At 34.1% G+C, this 12,902-nt stretch overlaps 1 protein-coding gene across 4 annotated transcripts in view; it reads left to right on the plus strand.

The window, feature by feature from the left end:
- LOC126964454 (copper-transporting ATPase 1) overlaps positions 1-12,902 on the plus strand; it is a 94,009-nt gene that overhangs the window by 20,227 nt on the left and 60,880 nt on the right. Inside the window, exon 2 of one of the 4 annotated variants that reach the window (XM_050807555.1) lies at positions 2,220-2,359. The exons of 2 other annotated variants lie outside the window; for them this stretch is intronic. In XM_050807555.1, the coding sequence (XP_050663512.1) occupies positions 2,310-2,359 (50 nt within the window). In that variant the 5' untranslated portion in view covers positions 2,220-2,309. Of the gene's footprint in view, positions 1-2,124; positions 2,360-12,902 lie in introns of all 4 variants that reach the window. One more of the 4 variants, XM_050807554.1, reaches the window with a different exon arrangement.

Here is a 12,902-nt window from a genome sequence, read left to right on the forward strand (position 1 = left end):
TAATTTATACATTTAATAGGTAGCAGTAATGTAGATAATTCGAAACGCATTATTTAGATAAAAGTGTTATTAGATAATGAATTAATAATGTTATCATGTTAATTACTTGTATGTTTACACTATGTATTACAATTTCGTTGTCATGCGTTAGAATACTTTTATATCTATAATATATATAAAAATGAATTGCTGTTCGTTAGTCTCGCTAAAACTCGAGAACGACGGCTGGACCGATTTGGCTAATTTTGGTCTTGAATTATTTGTGGAAGTCCAGAGAAGGTTTAAAAGGTGAATAAATATGAAAATGTTCGGAATTTAAAAAAAAAACAACAATTTTGTTATTCCTTTGATGTGTCCCCCGTCGTTTAGAAATCAAATTGAAAGAATAGTTTAAAATGAATAACTAATTATAATCTTTGTATCTGTCTTTCTCAGGAGTTAAGAAAACAAACTTAATTTTAGCTACCTATAGTTGATAGATTAACTACAGTTGATGATGATACTATGATGGCAATACATCGTTTGCTGGGTCAGCTAGTTTTAAATATTTACTTATGGTCACGGACTAGTAAAAAAAGAAGGACTCCGCGCCGTGATATTAGCAAGTGAAGCACCGTTATGCTTGTGTGTGTGCGGTTACGGGGTATACCAGTTACACAATTTTTTCTCCCTTAAATAATCATATTTCCACAAATACTTTTATATTATTGTTTTTACACATTTTCACAACCCACGACGGCATTTTTAAAATATTTTATTGCGACGCAAAGTGATCTGTCACAGACGATGGCAAATCTCATAATGGCGGCCGGTCGGCTTGTATTAGTGTGTTTGCGTGGGGCTATGTATTTACACGTTTACCGGCTTGTTTTGGTGCCTCACTGTTATGTAAGGTGACACGGAGTCCTTATTTTTTTAACGCGTCCGTGCTTATGGTCGGTTTTTTTTCTAAATTTATGTAATTACAATTGGAAGAAGTCATTTTCCTGATAAGTCGCGGGAAATTATGTTATAAATGTGAATGAGTCACTGGGCTGTGATTTTTCGGTCAGAATAGCTCCGACCGTTTTGGAGATTAGCTGGAACAAGCAGACAGACAGACAGATAAACAAAATTATGGTGTAAACAACTTTCAATATCCGATCTCTGGTTTAAGGTAATTTATATTTCTGATTTTGTAATTCAATAAGCCAGTTTTGATTTCTTAATCCACGTAGTATAAAGCAAAAACTAACTTTTTTTATCAATTCAAATATTTTGATTCAAAATAGGATTTAAAATCACTTATTGAAAGTCAAAAACGTTATCCATTCGAATTAGTATTGAGACGAACGTACCTGAAAAGAACGGGCGCGAGAAACTCGGCTGGCTTTTATTTTTCACAAAAATATGGCTGCAATGTTATATCGTACAAAAAACTTTTATACTTAAATGACCTGAGGGTTTTTGTTCCATTTCAAGTCTGTGGTATCATTAAGAAAATCATTTATATTAAAGTAACCTTTACCACACAAACGCTTCTTAACAATACTTTTAAATTTCGTAACACAATTGTTTATACATTTTCTGGGATCATCTTGTAAAAGTATATACATCGCCCTATAAAAGACTTACTAACTCGACATAACCGAGTAGTAGGCATATCAAGTTTATGTTTGTTCCTCGTGTGAACATTATGATTGTCGCAGTTTTAGCAAATTCTTTAATGTACTTATGAACATGTACAACATTAGATACAACAGTCAATATTTTTATTTCTTTAAATTTTCCTCCTAATAATTCTTTCGGACCTAACTTATAAATAGCGCGAATAGCAAGCCCCCATTCTACAGCACAAAGATGGTATTAATATCGGCTGCACAGCGCCATAACAATATGCCATAGGATAAAATACCAATACGTCTTCGAAATAAACAGATACCTACAACTATTCATTGATTATTCCAATGCCAAAAGCAAGAAATGTATTGAACTAATAATTATATCGGGTCGCAATTTTAGGATTCCAATTTTATATTGAAAATTCAATTAAGTTATCAACTTATCATTTATCGCACATGCGTATCTAAGCCTATTCCTTCATAAACATGACGTAAAGCCTTTGAATTATTTCTGACTTCGTAGGTGTACGGGCAACAGTGTTCACTTACTACCAGATGACCCCTGTTTTTGGCCTTTTTACTATAGAATTATTATGACTTAGTAACTCTGTTGTTTAGTGGACCGCAAAGTGATTCAGTGAATTTCTGCTGCAAATAATTATGTTGTGTTATTAGTGTGCGTGTGTGTTTGTGAGCATATCAGAAACGATGCCGTCGCGAGGCGTGAAGTACTCCCGGCTCGAGGACGAAGATGAATGGTAAGATTTAATAAAACCCTCCTAGAAATTATATGTCTATATTAATACGTAATGTGATAATTGGTTACCTTTTTTTATGAAACTGACCGAGAAAATTCAACGTAAAATTGCATTAATGTTGCAATAAGGTGCAGAAATAAACTGACAAAGAATTTTTTATTACTTACATACATTACATACACAGGAATAATTGGTTCCTTTTTTAAGAAACTGACCGAGAAAATGCAACGTAAAATTCGATTAATGTTGCAATAAAGTGCAGAAATAAACTGACACAGAAGATTTTTTTATTACATCCATACATTACATACACAGGAATAATTGGTTCCTTTTTTAAGAAACGGACCAAGAAAATTCAACGTAAATTCTATTAATGTTGCAATAAAGTGCAGAAATAAACTGACATAGAAGAATTTTTTCATTACATACATATACATTACATACACGGTTATACAGGTTCTGTGAAATATGTTCTGATATCCCATTGATTTCTTTATGAATAATTATGTGTTTGGTACAAAATTGTCATATATTACATGACATATCATACTAGCAATATACATATATTTATCATCTTTCTACGACTGTCTCTATTTTTATTTTTGTAGAGGCAGATGAGAATTTAATGTAAAATACTGGCAAAACGAATATAATTCGAGGAGTTAATAATAATAAATATAACCGATGTAAGTTTATTTTCAAAATTAAATTGCAGGCATTGTCCTGTTACATCTGAATTTATCAAATTATAGTTTATTAGAATTTATGAAATTACTGGACTCGTGAGACTGCTACTTACGACGATAATAAGCAATGAACAAGATGCGTCGCAAGCCGATTGCTTAGATCGATTGTGCCTCTCTGTCGCTTGTTGCTCGCTCTCGCTTGCAGGCTCGGCTCAGTCGGAAGTTTTTCGTGCGTGCAGCCGGCGTTCATCGATTTATAAGACCTTATCACGTCAAAAAGAATCAGAATGTGTGTTAAATGGCAGACGACGATTCAGTACTTAACGATTAAACAAATCATTTTTCTCCTAATTTACTGAATAAATAAAACCTCATTAATGTAATATAATTAAAAAAATATGTGTTGCGATCTTATTACGACCTATGCTCAACCTATAGTTGTAATTAAACGCCGATTGTTTTAATTTTACAAGGTGACACTGTAGTAATGTCTCATTGTGAATTCGCTACGATTTTGTTACTTCTGTTCGCTGTATTGCCACAAAGCCTTAGAAACAGGATTAAACTTTATTAGTTTTAGGTAAGAAAAAAATTAAATTGGTTTATTGCAACACGGAGGCTGATGATAATATCATACTTTCTCTTGCAGAATTTACATGCATACACTACGAAAAACATTTTACCAAATTTGCTTAAGGCGAAGAGTAAGTAGAAAACACGCAAACATGGTGTTTTTAGACATGTTTTGTGGTGAAAGTATAGCATTTCGAGCTATGAACACTACTTAACCCTGTTACACATATCCTTAAGTCTTATTTGTAGGTTGCTAATGCTTGCTGTTGGTTATAGTTAACACTGCCGAGCCTTTTTGAACTACCACTTTTCTTTGAAGTTAAACAAGTTTTTTGGCATGACGTGCAGCATTTTTTTGGTACTTCTCTCAGAAAAGTTATTCTTATAGCTTGTACTTTTTTGTGTAGGTTCATTTATTCATACAAACTGTTTTCCACCCAAGAATTTTGAAAATATTGGCTTTGTTACATAGATGGCGGGCCGGCAGCCGTGAACTCATATCGCTCAAGGTCGCTGGCATTTAGTGTCGCCTTAATCGTTCAGGTATTTGCTTGATTCTGTAGGTTTGTATTCAGGTCCGTTTGAATGCCTGAGCTCTCTCCAATCTCTGAACTCATTATTTTAGACACTTAGCATGACATGATACCTATACAGGGTGTAATCGTTAAGTGTGACCAGAGGATTATTCCGTAACTATTACAGATATAAAAAAAAACTGATATCGAATGTACGTTACCTAATCAGTAAATTGATATCAATAACTTTTTTTAAATGAAACGAGAAGTATCCAAAATTTTGATATAAAACACTTCCGTACATTTAGTATGAGATTAGTAGAAACTAGAAAGGTCATTTTATCACACAACGAGGCATTTTCTTTAATTTCAGTACTAAGCTAAAATAACCTTTTAAAATAAGGAACTAAAACGTTTCTACTAATCTCAAACTGAATGTATGGGAGTCAAAATTTTGGATACTCTCGTTTGATTTTTAGGGTTCTGTAGCCATGTCTGTCTGACCATCCGTATGTCACAGCCACTTTTTTCCGAAACTATAAGAACTATACTGTTGAAACTTGGTAATAGAAAAAAAAACAATAAGTTTTGGGGGACGAACTGAAACTACAAATTAGTTTTCATCAAACCAATACGTGTGGGATATCTATGGTTAGTTCTGTGTTCGAGTGAGTGTTCTAATTTCATGTTTTTCTTAACTGAATTCAAAGTGGTCAAATGTGTATTCCCCCCCTCCCCCCCTCCCACCTCCCCCTCCCCCCTCCCCCTCCCCCCTCCCCCCGTAAACTTCTAAAATAAGAGACTGATAAAACTAAAAAAAAATATGTTATGTATATTAATTACCATGCAAACTTTTACCAAGAATTGATTTGAACGAGATTTAGAAGGTAAGTAGTTTTTTTTTTAATACGACATAAATCGTTACAACGAACTACAAGAACTTTTATAATATTATGTTACTTGCTGCTACGGAACCCTTCATGGGCGAGTCCGACTCGCACTTGGCCGCTTTTTTATAAAGTTTTTGATGTCATTTTACTGATTAGGTAACGTTATTTCAATATCAATATCAAAGGTTTTTGATATCTGCAATAGTTATAGAATAATCGCCTCACACTTAAGGATTACATCCTGTATATAAGGTGTATATCTTAATTGCAGAAATTACCAATTTCCCCCGAAACCCCATCGCTATATTTGGTCTATAAATTGAATTGAGCATGTGAGTAATGGCTTTTTGGACGATTCTCTATCTCAATCTAGTTATGTCATAGGCCTGAGGCCTCGGCCATATTAATCACTGGACACGAAAGTCAAGAAAAGTGTATGGAATCAAGGTGGGACTTCAAGCTCTAAGAATTAGAACTGAAAGGTGAATGAATGAGTGATACATACTACCCGATTAATTATCTCTGGACCTAACGTCGATGACGTCACACCGTCGCTTTGTTACGGTGAGGAAAATAAACATGAGTAAAATATAATATCCTAATATTATTGTTAATAAATATTATAGCTAAACAGAACAACAGATACTACAGAACTATTCAATTTGTTATGTTTTTAAAGTGAGAACCCTCACTTCTGGGATTAATACACAAATAAAATTTGAAAACAAAATTTTATGAACGATACGGGATTCGAACCCACAATTTTGTTTTTCCAATTTTATTTGTGTATTAATCCTAGATGTGAGGGTTATCACTTTAAAAAACATAACATATTGTTTAGATTTACAGGAGCTCAAGTCAATTTCCTAATATGCAAATATTCGGGTTGAGCAGGTTATCAACTGTAAAGTAGATCCCGTAGTTGAAGCCACAACCTGAGAGTTGAACAAAGCATACAAGATTTTATGACGATACGTCACTCGAACGGTTAGCTTAGTTGCACGTAACGCATGGGTTCGAGCCCCGCATCGTTCATAAAATTCTGTTTTCAAATTTTATTTGTGTACAGAACTATTAACAAGAAAAGTCAAAAAGTAACAATGAAAACTTCATAAACAATGCAGTGATAGCACGAAAATATCACATGTACCTAACAGTAATGAAATTGGAAACAGGACGAACGCGATGGGAGAAAATGTAACGGGTCCATTACGTTCCAGTGAGGTCTGGAGAGAATGTGGCTGTGTAGCAGGGGTGGGACAGACGCCTCAAAGTGACGTTTTCAGAAGACTGTAGTGCCATCTGTTAATTGGCCCGAAAATGAAAGCTTTGGCAGCTGTCACTCGCTTTGAAACCTTTCAACTTTTCTTTATTAGTGTTACTGCCCACTGGTCATAAAAGGGCGGCTACGCCTAGCGTTTGCACATGTATGTAGCTCTCGTGTTCCATTTTGCATATTTACACTATTAAATCTATCCTTTATGTTCTATGTTGTGACAAAATTAGATAACTAACTCTACGCGCAATTTCAACATGTTAAAAAATTGCAATACCTACATTAAAAAGTAGAGTTAGTTATTTAATTGCGTCAGAACATTAAAAATAAGTATTAATGAAAGAATTATTTATTTTAGTAGTAATTTACATTTTGTATAGTGCAATAATTAAAATTCACTCGAATATAATGTTCTTTTGCAGCACTTAAAATGAATCGCTCATTTTTTGTAAACAAAACAATAAAAATATCGAAGAAAAATGGCGGGGATTCGAATAACCTACTTTTTTTTACGGCGCGCGACGTTCTGGTAGCGTGGAACGCGCGTAAACGAAAATGTTCTTTTTTTGAAATTCATACAGATACCACGCATCGAGCAATAAGAATGTGGCTGTATGTTGAAACTCTTTGCGCATGAAGGGATAAAAAAAACATAGGAGTGTTGTTATGAAATTCAGTACAACATTACAACACTCTTTTGGATGATGTAATGGTTATTAGAACATTGGGTGTTTTAATGTTGGCAATAAGCTGTTTCAGAATCTTTAATAGAAGATTTAAAGCATGGGTGTAGATAATAATATAAGCTGGCCAAATAACTTACGCAACGTCTTTGAAGCATGTACATGTACAGTGCAGTATGTTTTGAATAGATGTATTGTTTTTTATATAGCGAGCGTGACAGCTCAGTCTCAATCAATACTCATTAAATAAAATTCTCAGCGTGTCCACAGAAGTTTTCACTGCAATAAATACAGTCATGAAATAAGTGTGTACATGTCTTTAATCCCGTGGTCTTACGAGTGTCAGATATGAGATATCTTATCATTATAGACTTGTGATTTAGCGACCTGATTTAATTAATCCAATGGAATGTTTGTAAAAGAATTGTAATATTAGATTGTTCTAAGCAATATTATACAACGGAAACAGACTGTTACGTGTCAGGACCACAAGCTTCAGGAACCACCCATTTTATACTAGTGTCAGTTTGATGTGTTAACAAGCGCTACCAACATCATGAATTGCCGTAAGATATCCCAATTAATAATTAAATTTATTTAACTAACTCATTACTGTGTTAGTAATGTTATTTAATACTAGTTGACCCGACAGACGTTGTACATAAAATACAGTTTTTTATGAATTTGTCATTAATATTTCATAACATCAAGAATTATTACGTAAAATATTCTCCCTGTTGTTGTAATGAAATTGTTTTACAGCAGAACTGTCAAACCGTGCGTCAATAAATTCTCTCATAGAAAATATGTCCATACAAAACAAATATCGGACGACGGGGGACACATCAAAGGAAAAACAAAATTGTTGTTTTTATTTAATTCCGAACGCTTTCATATTTATTCACCTTTTAAACCTTCCCTGGACTTCCACAAATAATTCAAGACCAAAATTAGCCAAATCGGTTCAGCCGTTCTCGAGTTTTAGCGAGACTTAGGAACACTGATTAGAAATAACTAACAGCATATAATATTCAGATCTTTAGTTAACTTGATTCGTGTAAGTTACTAACAGTTAGTAGCATCATCACGGTAGACCGTCGTGCCCTATATAAGCTAGAGCGCTAATTTCGAGTAGGCATTACTTATTGTGAATGGTAAAGGGACACTATGCCCTCATTGTCTTTTAATTTTTAATAATAAGTGTAAGTGTAAATTACGCACCCCTTCTACACTAGGCACCAGTTACTGGTTAGATATTAATAAAAATCGCCAATAACACAATTGAACTAATATCGCGCTAAATATTTACTTAAATCGCTTAGTTACCGCATGAATAATTGGATCAAGTTCGTGTCTGTTTGGTACAAACCTAAGGATTAATCTCAAATGATGTCGAACAATGTGGGAACGAACTTTCGAGAACGCACTAAAATGGATGGAAGTGATTAATATCAAAATTTTAGATAGGTACTTCTCGTTTAATTCTTCAAAACTTATCGATGCCATTTTATTGATTAGTTTAATTACTTTCAATATCAGTTTAAAGATTTTTGATATCGTTAATAGTTACGGAATAACCGCACCTTACTGCCACTGGTATTTTGCTTATTTACCAACAAATGAATACTAAATCAAAATGTTACATTTTTCTAAATAATATATACACATATCAAAAAAATCTAGGGATATTTTATAATTCATTGAATAATTAAAAACAGTCTCTTATAATAAATATTTTGTTATTATTTTGTTTTAACTCAAATTGTAATTTTTTTAATTGCCTTACAAAATTAGTTTTAAACTGTATTTTTTCTTAAAAAACTTTAAATTTTAATTTAAATTATAAAAATCTTATTACATAATATTATTATTAATAATCAGTGTTGTCACTTCTCACATTAATTACACACCCACATCGATTGTTCATACTAAAAATTAAATTGTCAATGTCTTGCTGCGGTATGAGGTTCCCATGTTCTTTGCAAGTGTTCGAAAAGCTGTTGTTCTGTCGTCAAATTTGGCGGGAAAACTCTAGGATAGGATTTAAGTCGGGCGACTGCAGGCCAATCCAAAACTTGGATGTCATGGCCTCGGAGAGCGCTCGCGAGAGACCAGCCGCGTGGTATGGGAAGGAGCATTATCGTGCATGAGTACAACGACCGACACAGGACGATAGTTATTCGAGTCATACAAAAAGCGAGTGTAAGACATAGCTTGCCTGTTTTTATCAGTTTTCTAACAGCAAGAGACTGATCAGAAGAGAAATTATCGAGTAACACTAAACGTAAATGTTAGTTCTTTATGGAAGCTCGCGGCATCATACATGTTCTTAAATTATATCTTGTATGAGATTCCTAATTTAGTCGTAATGTTTACAAGCGGTATTACCTTATTATTTAAATCTGATATCGTCCTGTACTCTGTAGGTTTGTTTGTCCTCGAAACCCAAATTGGACAGATTTCGAAACCCTTTGCCAGTACGCAGATAAGATACGTTATATTATGATATCTAATATCAAGCACTTGAGATATTCAAGTTATCGTAGAGTCGTTAAGTTAAGATTGGTCGCGGCGGTGTTGAGTATTGCTGACAATAGACTTTATCGTTTATGGTGTTGTAAATACTTGTGTATTGATGCAATTTACCTGTTTTATTGTTAACTAGCTTTTGCACGCAGATTCGTTTATATTGGCTAAAATTATTTCTATAGAAATAAGTATTACCTTTGTGCCAACAAATAATAAAATCCAAGATGGTGCATTTAAAATTTACAAACGTATATTGTTACAGCGCCCTCTCTTGTTTGTATTTAGGTGCCTAAATCAAGTATCCCCTATTATTGCTTTTGAAAATGTTTGTGGTGATAAAATATAAAATTGTTGTCGTGTAATGAAAAATTCAAACCTTTTTGTAAGCTGAAATATGTCTACTTAATCGAAGTAGTATTTTCTTTGATTAACGCGAGTGTTACACATTTAAATAAATCACTTTTAAAGAATTAATCTCTAAATTAAAACCCAAAACTACACATACCATAAAACAAAAGAACGCTGTCAGTAAATTTTGCTAAAATCCGTCTACAGCAAATACCACCTTCGAAGCATCAAATGATATTTCACGACGATGTTCGCCATCAGTGTTCTAATTTCAGTAGAATAGGCATCTACTGTTATCGCTTAGCTAGATTTGAGGAAGCTGTAGTAAAATACACAGTTGCTATCACTAGGAACAACAATATACAACAGGATCTTACTTAAAATTATCATTAAAAAATCTCTATTTAATATAAAATATAAAAAGGGTAATACAAAAGATTTTATTATTGGATGACAAACAGCCTTTGGATCGAAGCTGCTCAACTTCAGTTAGCTTTAAACAAGTTAAACAATAAATATTATAGAATTATAAAAGTAAATATTATATATAATTATATTTTTGTGGACTAGATACTTACAGAATAAATATTTAAATTTGAATATCACTCTTCTATGGGTAATTTTCGGCTTAGGGTTATAATAGAATCTACTACAATACAGTGGGAGGCTCCTTTGCAACCAGTTGGAGTCTCCTTTGCCACAACGGCGCCTTTTTCTGCCGTGAAGCAGTAATATGTAAACATTATTGTGTTTCGGTCTGAAGGGCGCCGTAGGTAGTGAAATTACTGGGCAAATGAGTCTTTCCATCTTATGTCTCAAAGTGACGAGCGCAATTGTAGCGCGCTCAGAATTTTTGGGGTTTTTGATTACAATCTAATGGACTGGGCGTATCAATTACCATCAACTGAACGTCCTGCTCGTCGTGTCCCTTATTTTCGTAACAAAAATACTGTTCATCACACTTCGTCCAATTATTCGATACAATTCGTCCCAAAATTCCATCATTTCTATGCCGCAGCGTACCTACAGTGATTAGTTACATTTTTATTATATCTATAGGTTTATATTGACTGTAGTACTGTGTCGTGGCATAACTTATCTAAATCTTAACCAAGAACAAAGCCGAGAACCTTCAATTATTCCAAGAGGACAAGGGCAACTAACACACACAAAATAAACATTAAACTATTCGCCGATACAGGATACAGAATATGATATGGGGTAGATACTTTAACTGGAATTTTAAAACTGACAAAAATAACTAAACGCGGATTCGTTCTCGTTTAACCCTAACCCCCTTATTCATACTGGTCCACTAACTTAAAACAGCCGCTAAGGAGTGTTTTTAACATTCACGACTCGTGGTCACACCAGTTTGTCACCCCAGTGTGACTACGAGTAATTTTTATTCCTCGTGGTCACACCAAGGGTAAAACCCTTTACTACACCTTTTTGGTAATTGATATTCTAAGGGATGTGTCAATTTCAATTCTCATGATATCGACATTCTCGATAGTTTAGATAACGAATGATTAAGGATAGAAATTGTTTTTTCCTCGTCTTCACACCAGGGGTTTAACTACACTATTTTATTAAGATATAAAATTAGTTAAAACGTTAGTGGTGTAATAAGTATAGTCTTCGGGTGGATTCAAGAATGGTTTAGATTCCCAATTAAACTACCTCCTAAACGGCTGGACCGATTTTGATGACTTTTTGTTTGTTTCAGTGAATTTGAGATTGGTTTAGATTCTCAATTACGTCCATATAATATAATTCTCCTGCTCATGTGTATGTTAGTGAACTCCTCCTAACGGCTGGACAGATTATTCAAATTTAAGACGCGTGTACAGGACAACGTCTGTTGGGTCCACTAGTAAATATATATAATGTCGCAACGTTAAGTCATTTGCAATTCGAGGTTTAATGTTACCTTAATGTTGCCTTAACAAAATTCAACACCATATGACATAATATACCCGAGGTATATATATGCTCACGTACGTACACAATAAATTTAAATTCCAGTCATCCGCCGTATAATATTCCAATAATTCCCGACAGCCGCAATGGAACGAATGCCATTGGTGGATTGTAGCTCTGGAATGTTTAATAACGCATAATGTTCTAAAGCTATCGGTACTTCTAGTTTTCACACATTTTATATAGACTCGCCGCACATGGTTGATGCCGATGGTCACCGTAAGTCCACATACAAATCGTTAATATACCATTTCGGCGCACAATTTCCAAATTTAAAACTTTTTCGGCCTTACAAATAAACTTGCGAGCTCCCTTTCCAACTCAGCCAACCGTTCGAGTGACGTATCGTTTATAGCGAGGCCCATGTGTCGGGCTCGGGTGTATACAAAAACCGACTAAAAAACTCCTCTGTGCTGATAGCCCTAAAGGCTTTTACAGCGAAGCCGGGCGGGGGCCTTGGAGGCCGAGCTTGCGAGGTTCGAGTCCCGCATCGTTCATAAAATTTTGTTTTCATGTTTATTTGTGTAATTAATCCTAGAAGTTAGGGTTATCTTACTTAAAAAACATAACAAATTGTTTAAATTAACTTGGTATAAAGTAATACCTGAGGATAAACCAAGAGTATGCAGAATGTTTACAAATAGATATTTTGCCTATGATGTGTGTTCGGACGTATAACGTTTCCCGCGTTTATTGCAAGGCTGACTGACATTCGGAACACTTCAGAACTATCATTGTATTGACAGTGTTGTCACCGATATAGTCAACATTTTGCATATTCTTGGTTTGTTCTCAGGTATAACTATATACCAAGTTTACTTGTAAGGCCGCTAGTATTTCCTTGGAATAATGCGAGTGTAGTTTAAAAATGTAATATAAAGGAAACCCTACCCTTTCATACATTATTGGGCCAAGATGTAAAAGCTAAATTAAAAAAGCATCACTGAAAATTTGAGGATTGTTGGCAATCTGAAAGCTGAGTTATAGGAGGTTATGTAATATATGGGCAACAACCTATATTAAAACAGCTGATTTTTGAAATATGATGGTTATTTTGTTT

The sequence above is a fragment of the Leptidea sinapis genome, chromosome 5 (assembly GCF_905404315.1).
Source record: "Leptidea sinapis chromosome 5, ilLepSina1.1, whole genome shotgun sequence".
NCBI lineage: Eukaryota > Metazoa > Arthropoda > Insecta > Lepidoptera > Pieridae > Leptidea > Leptidea sinapis.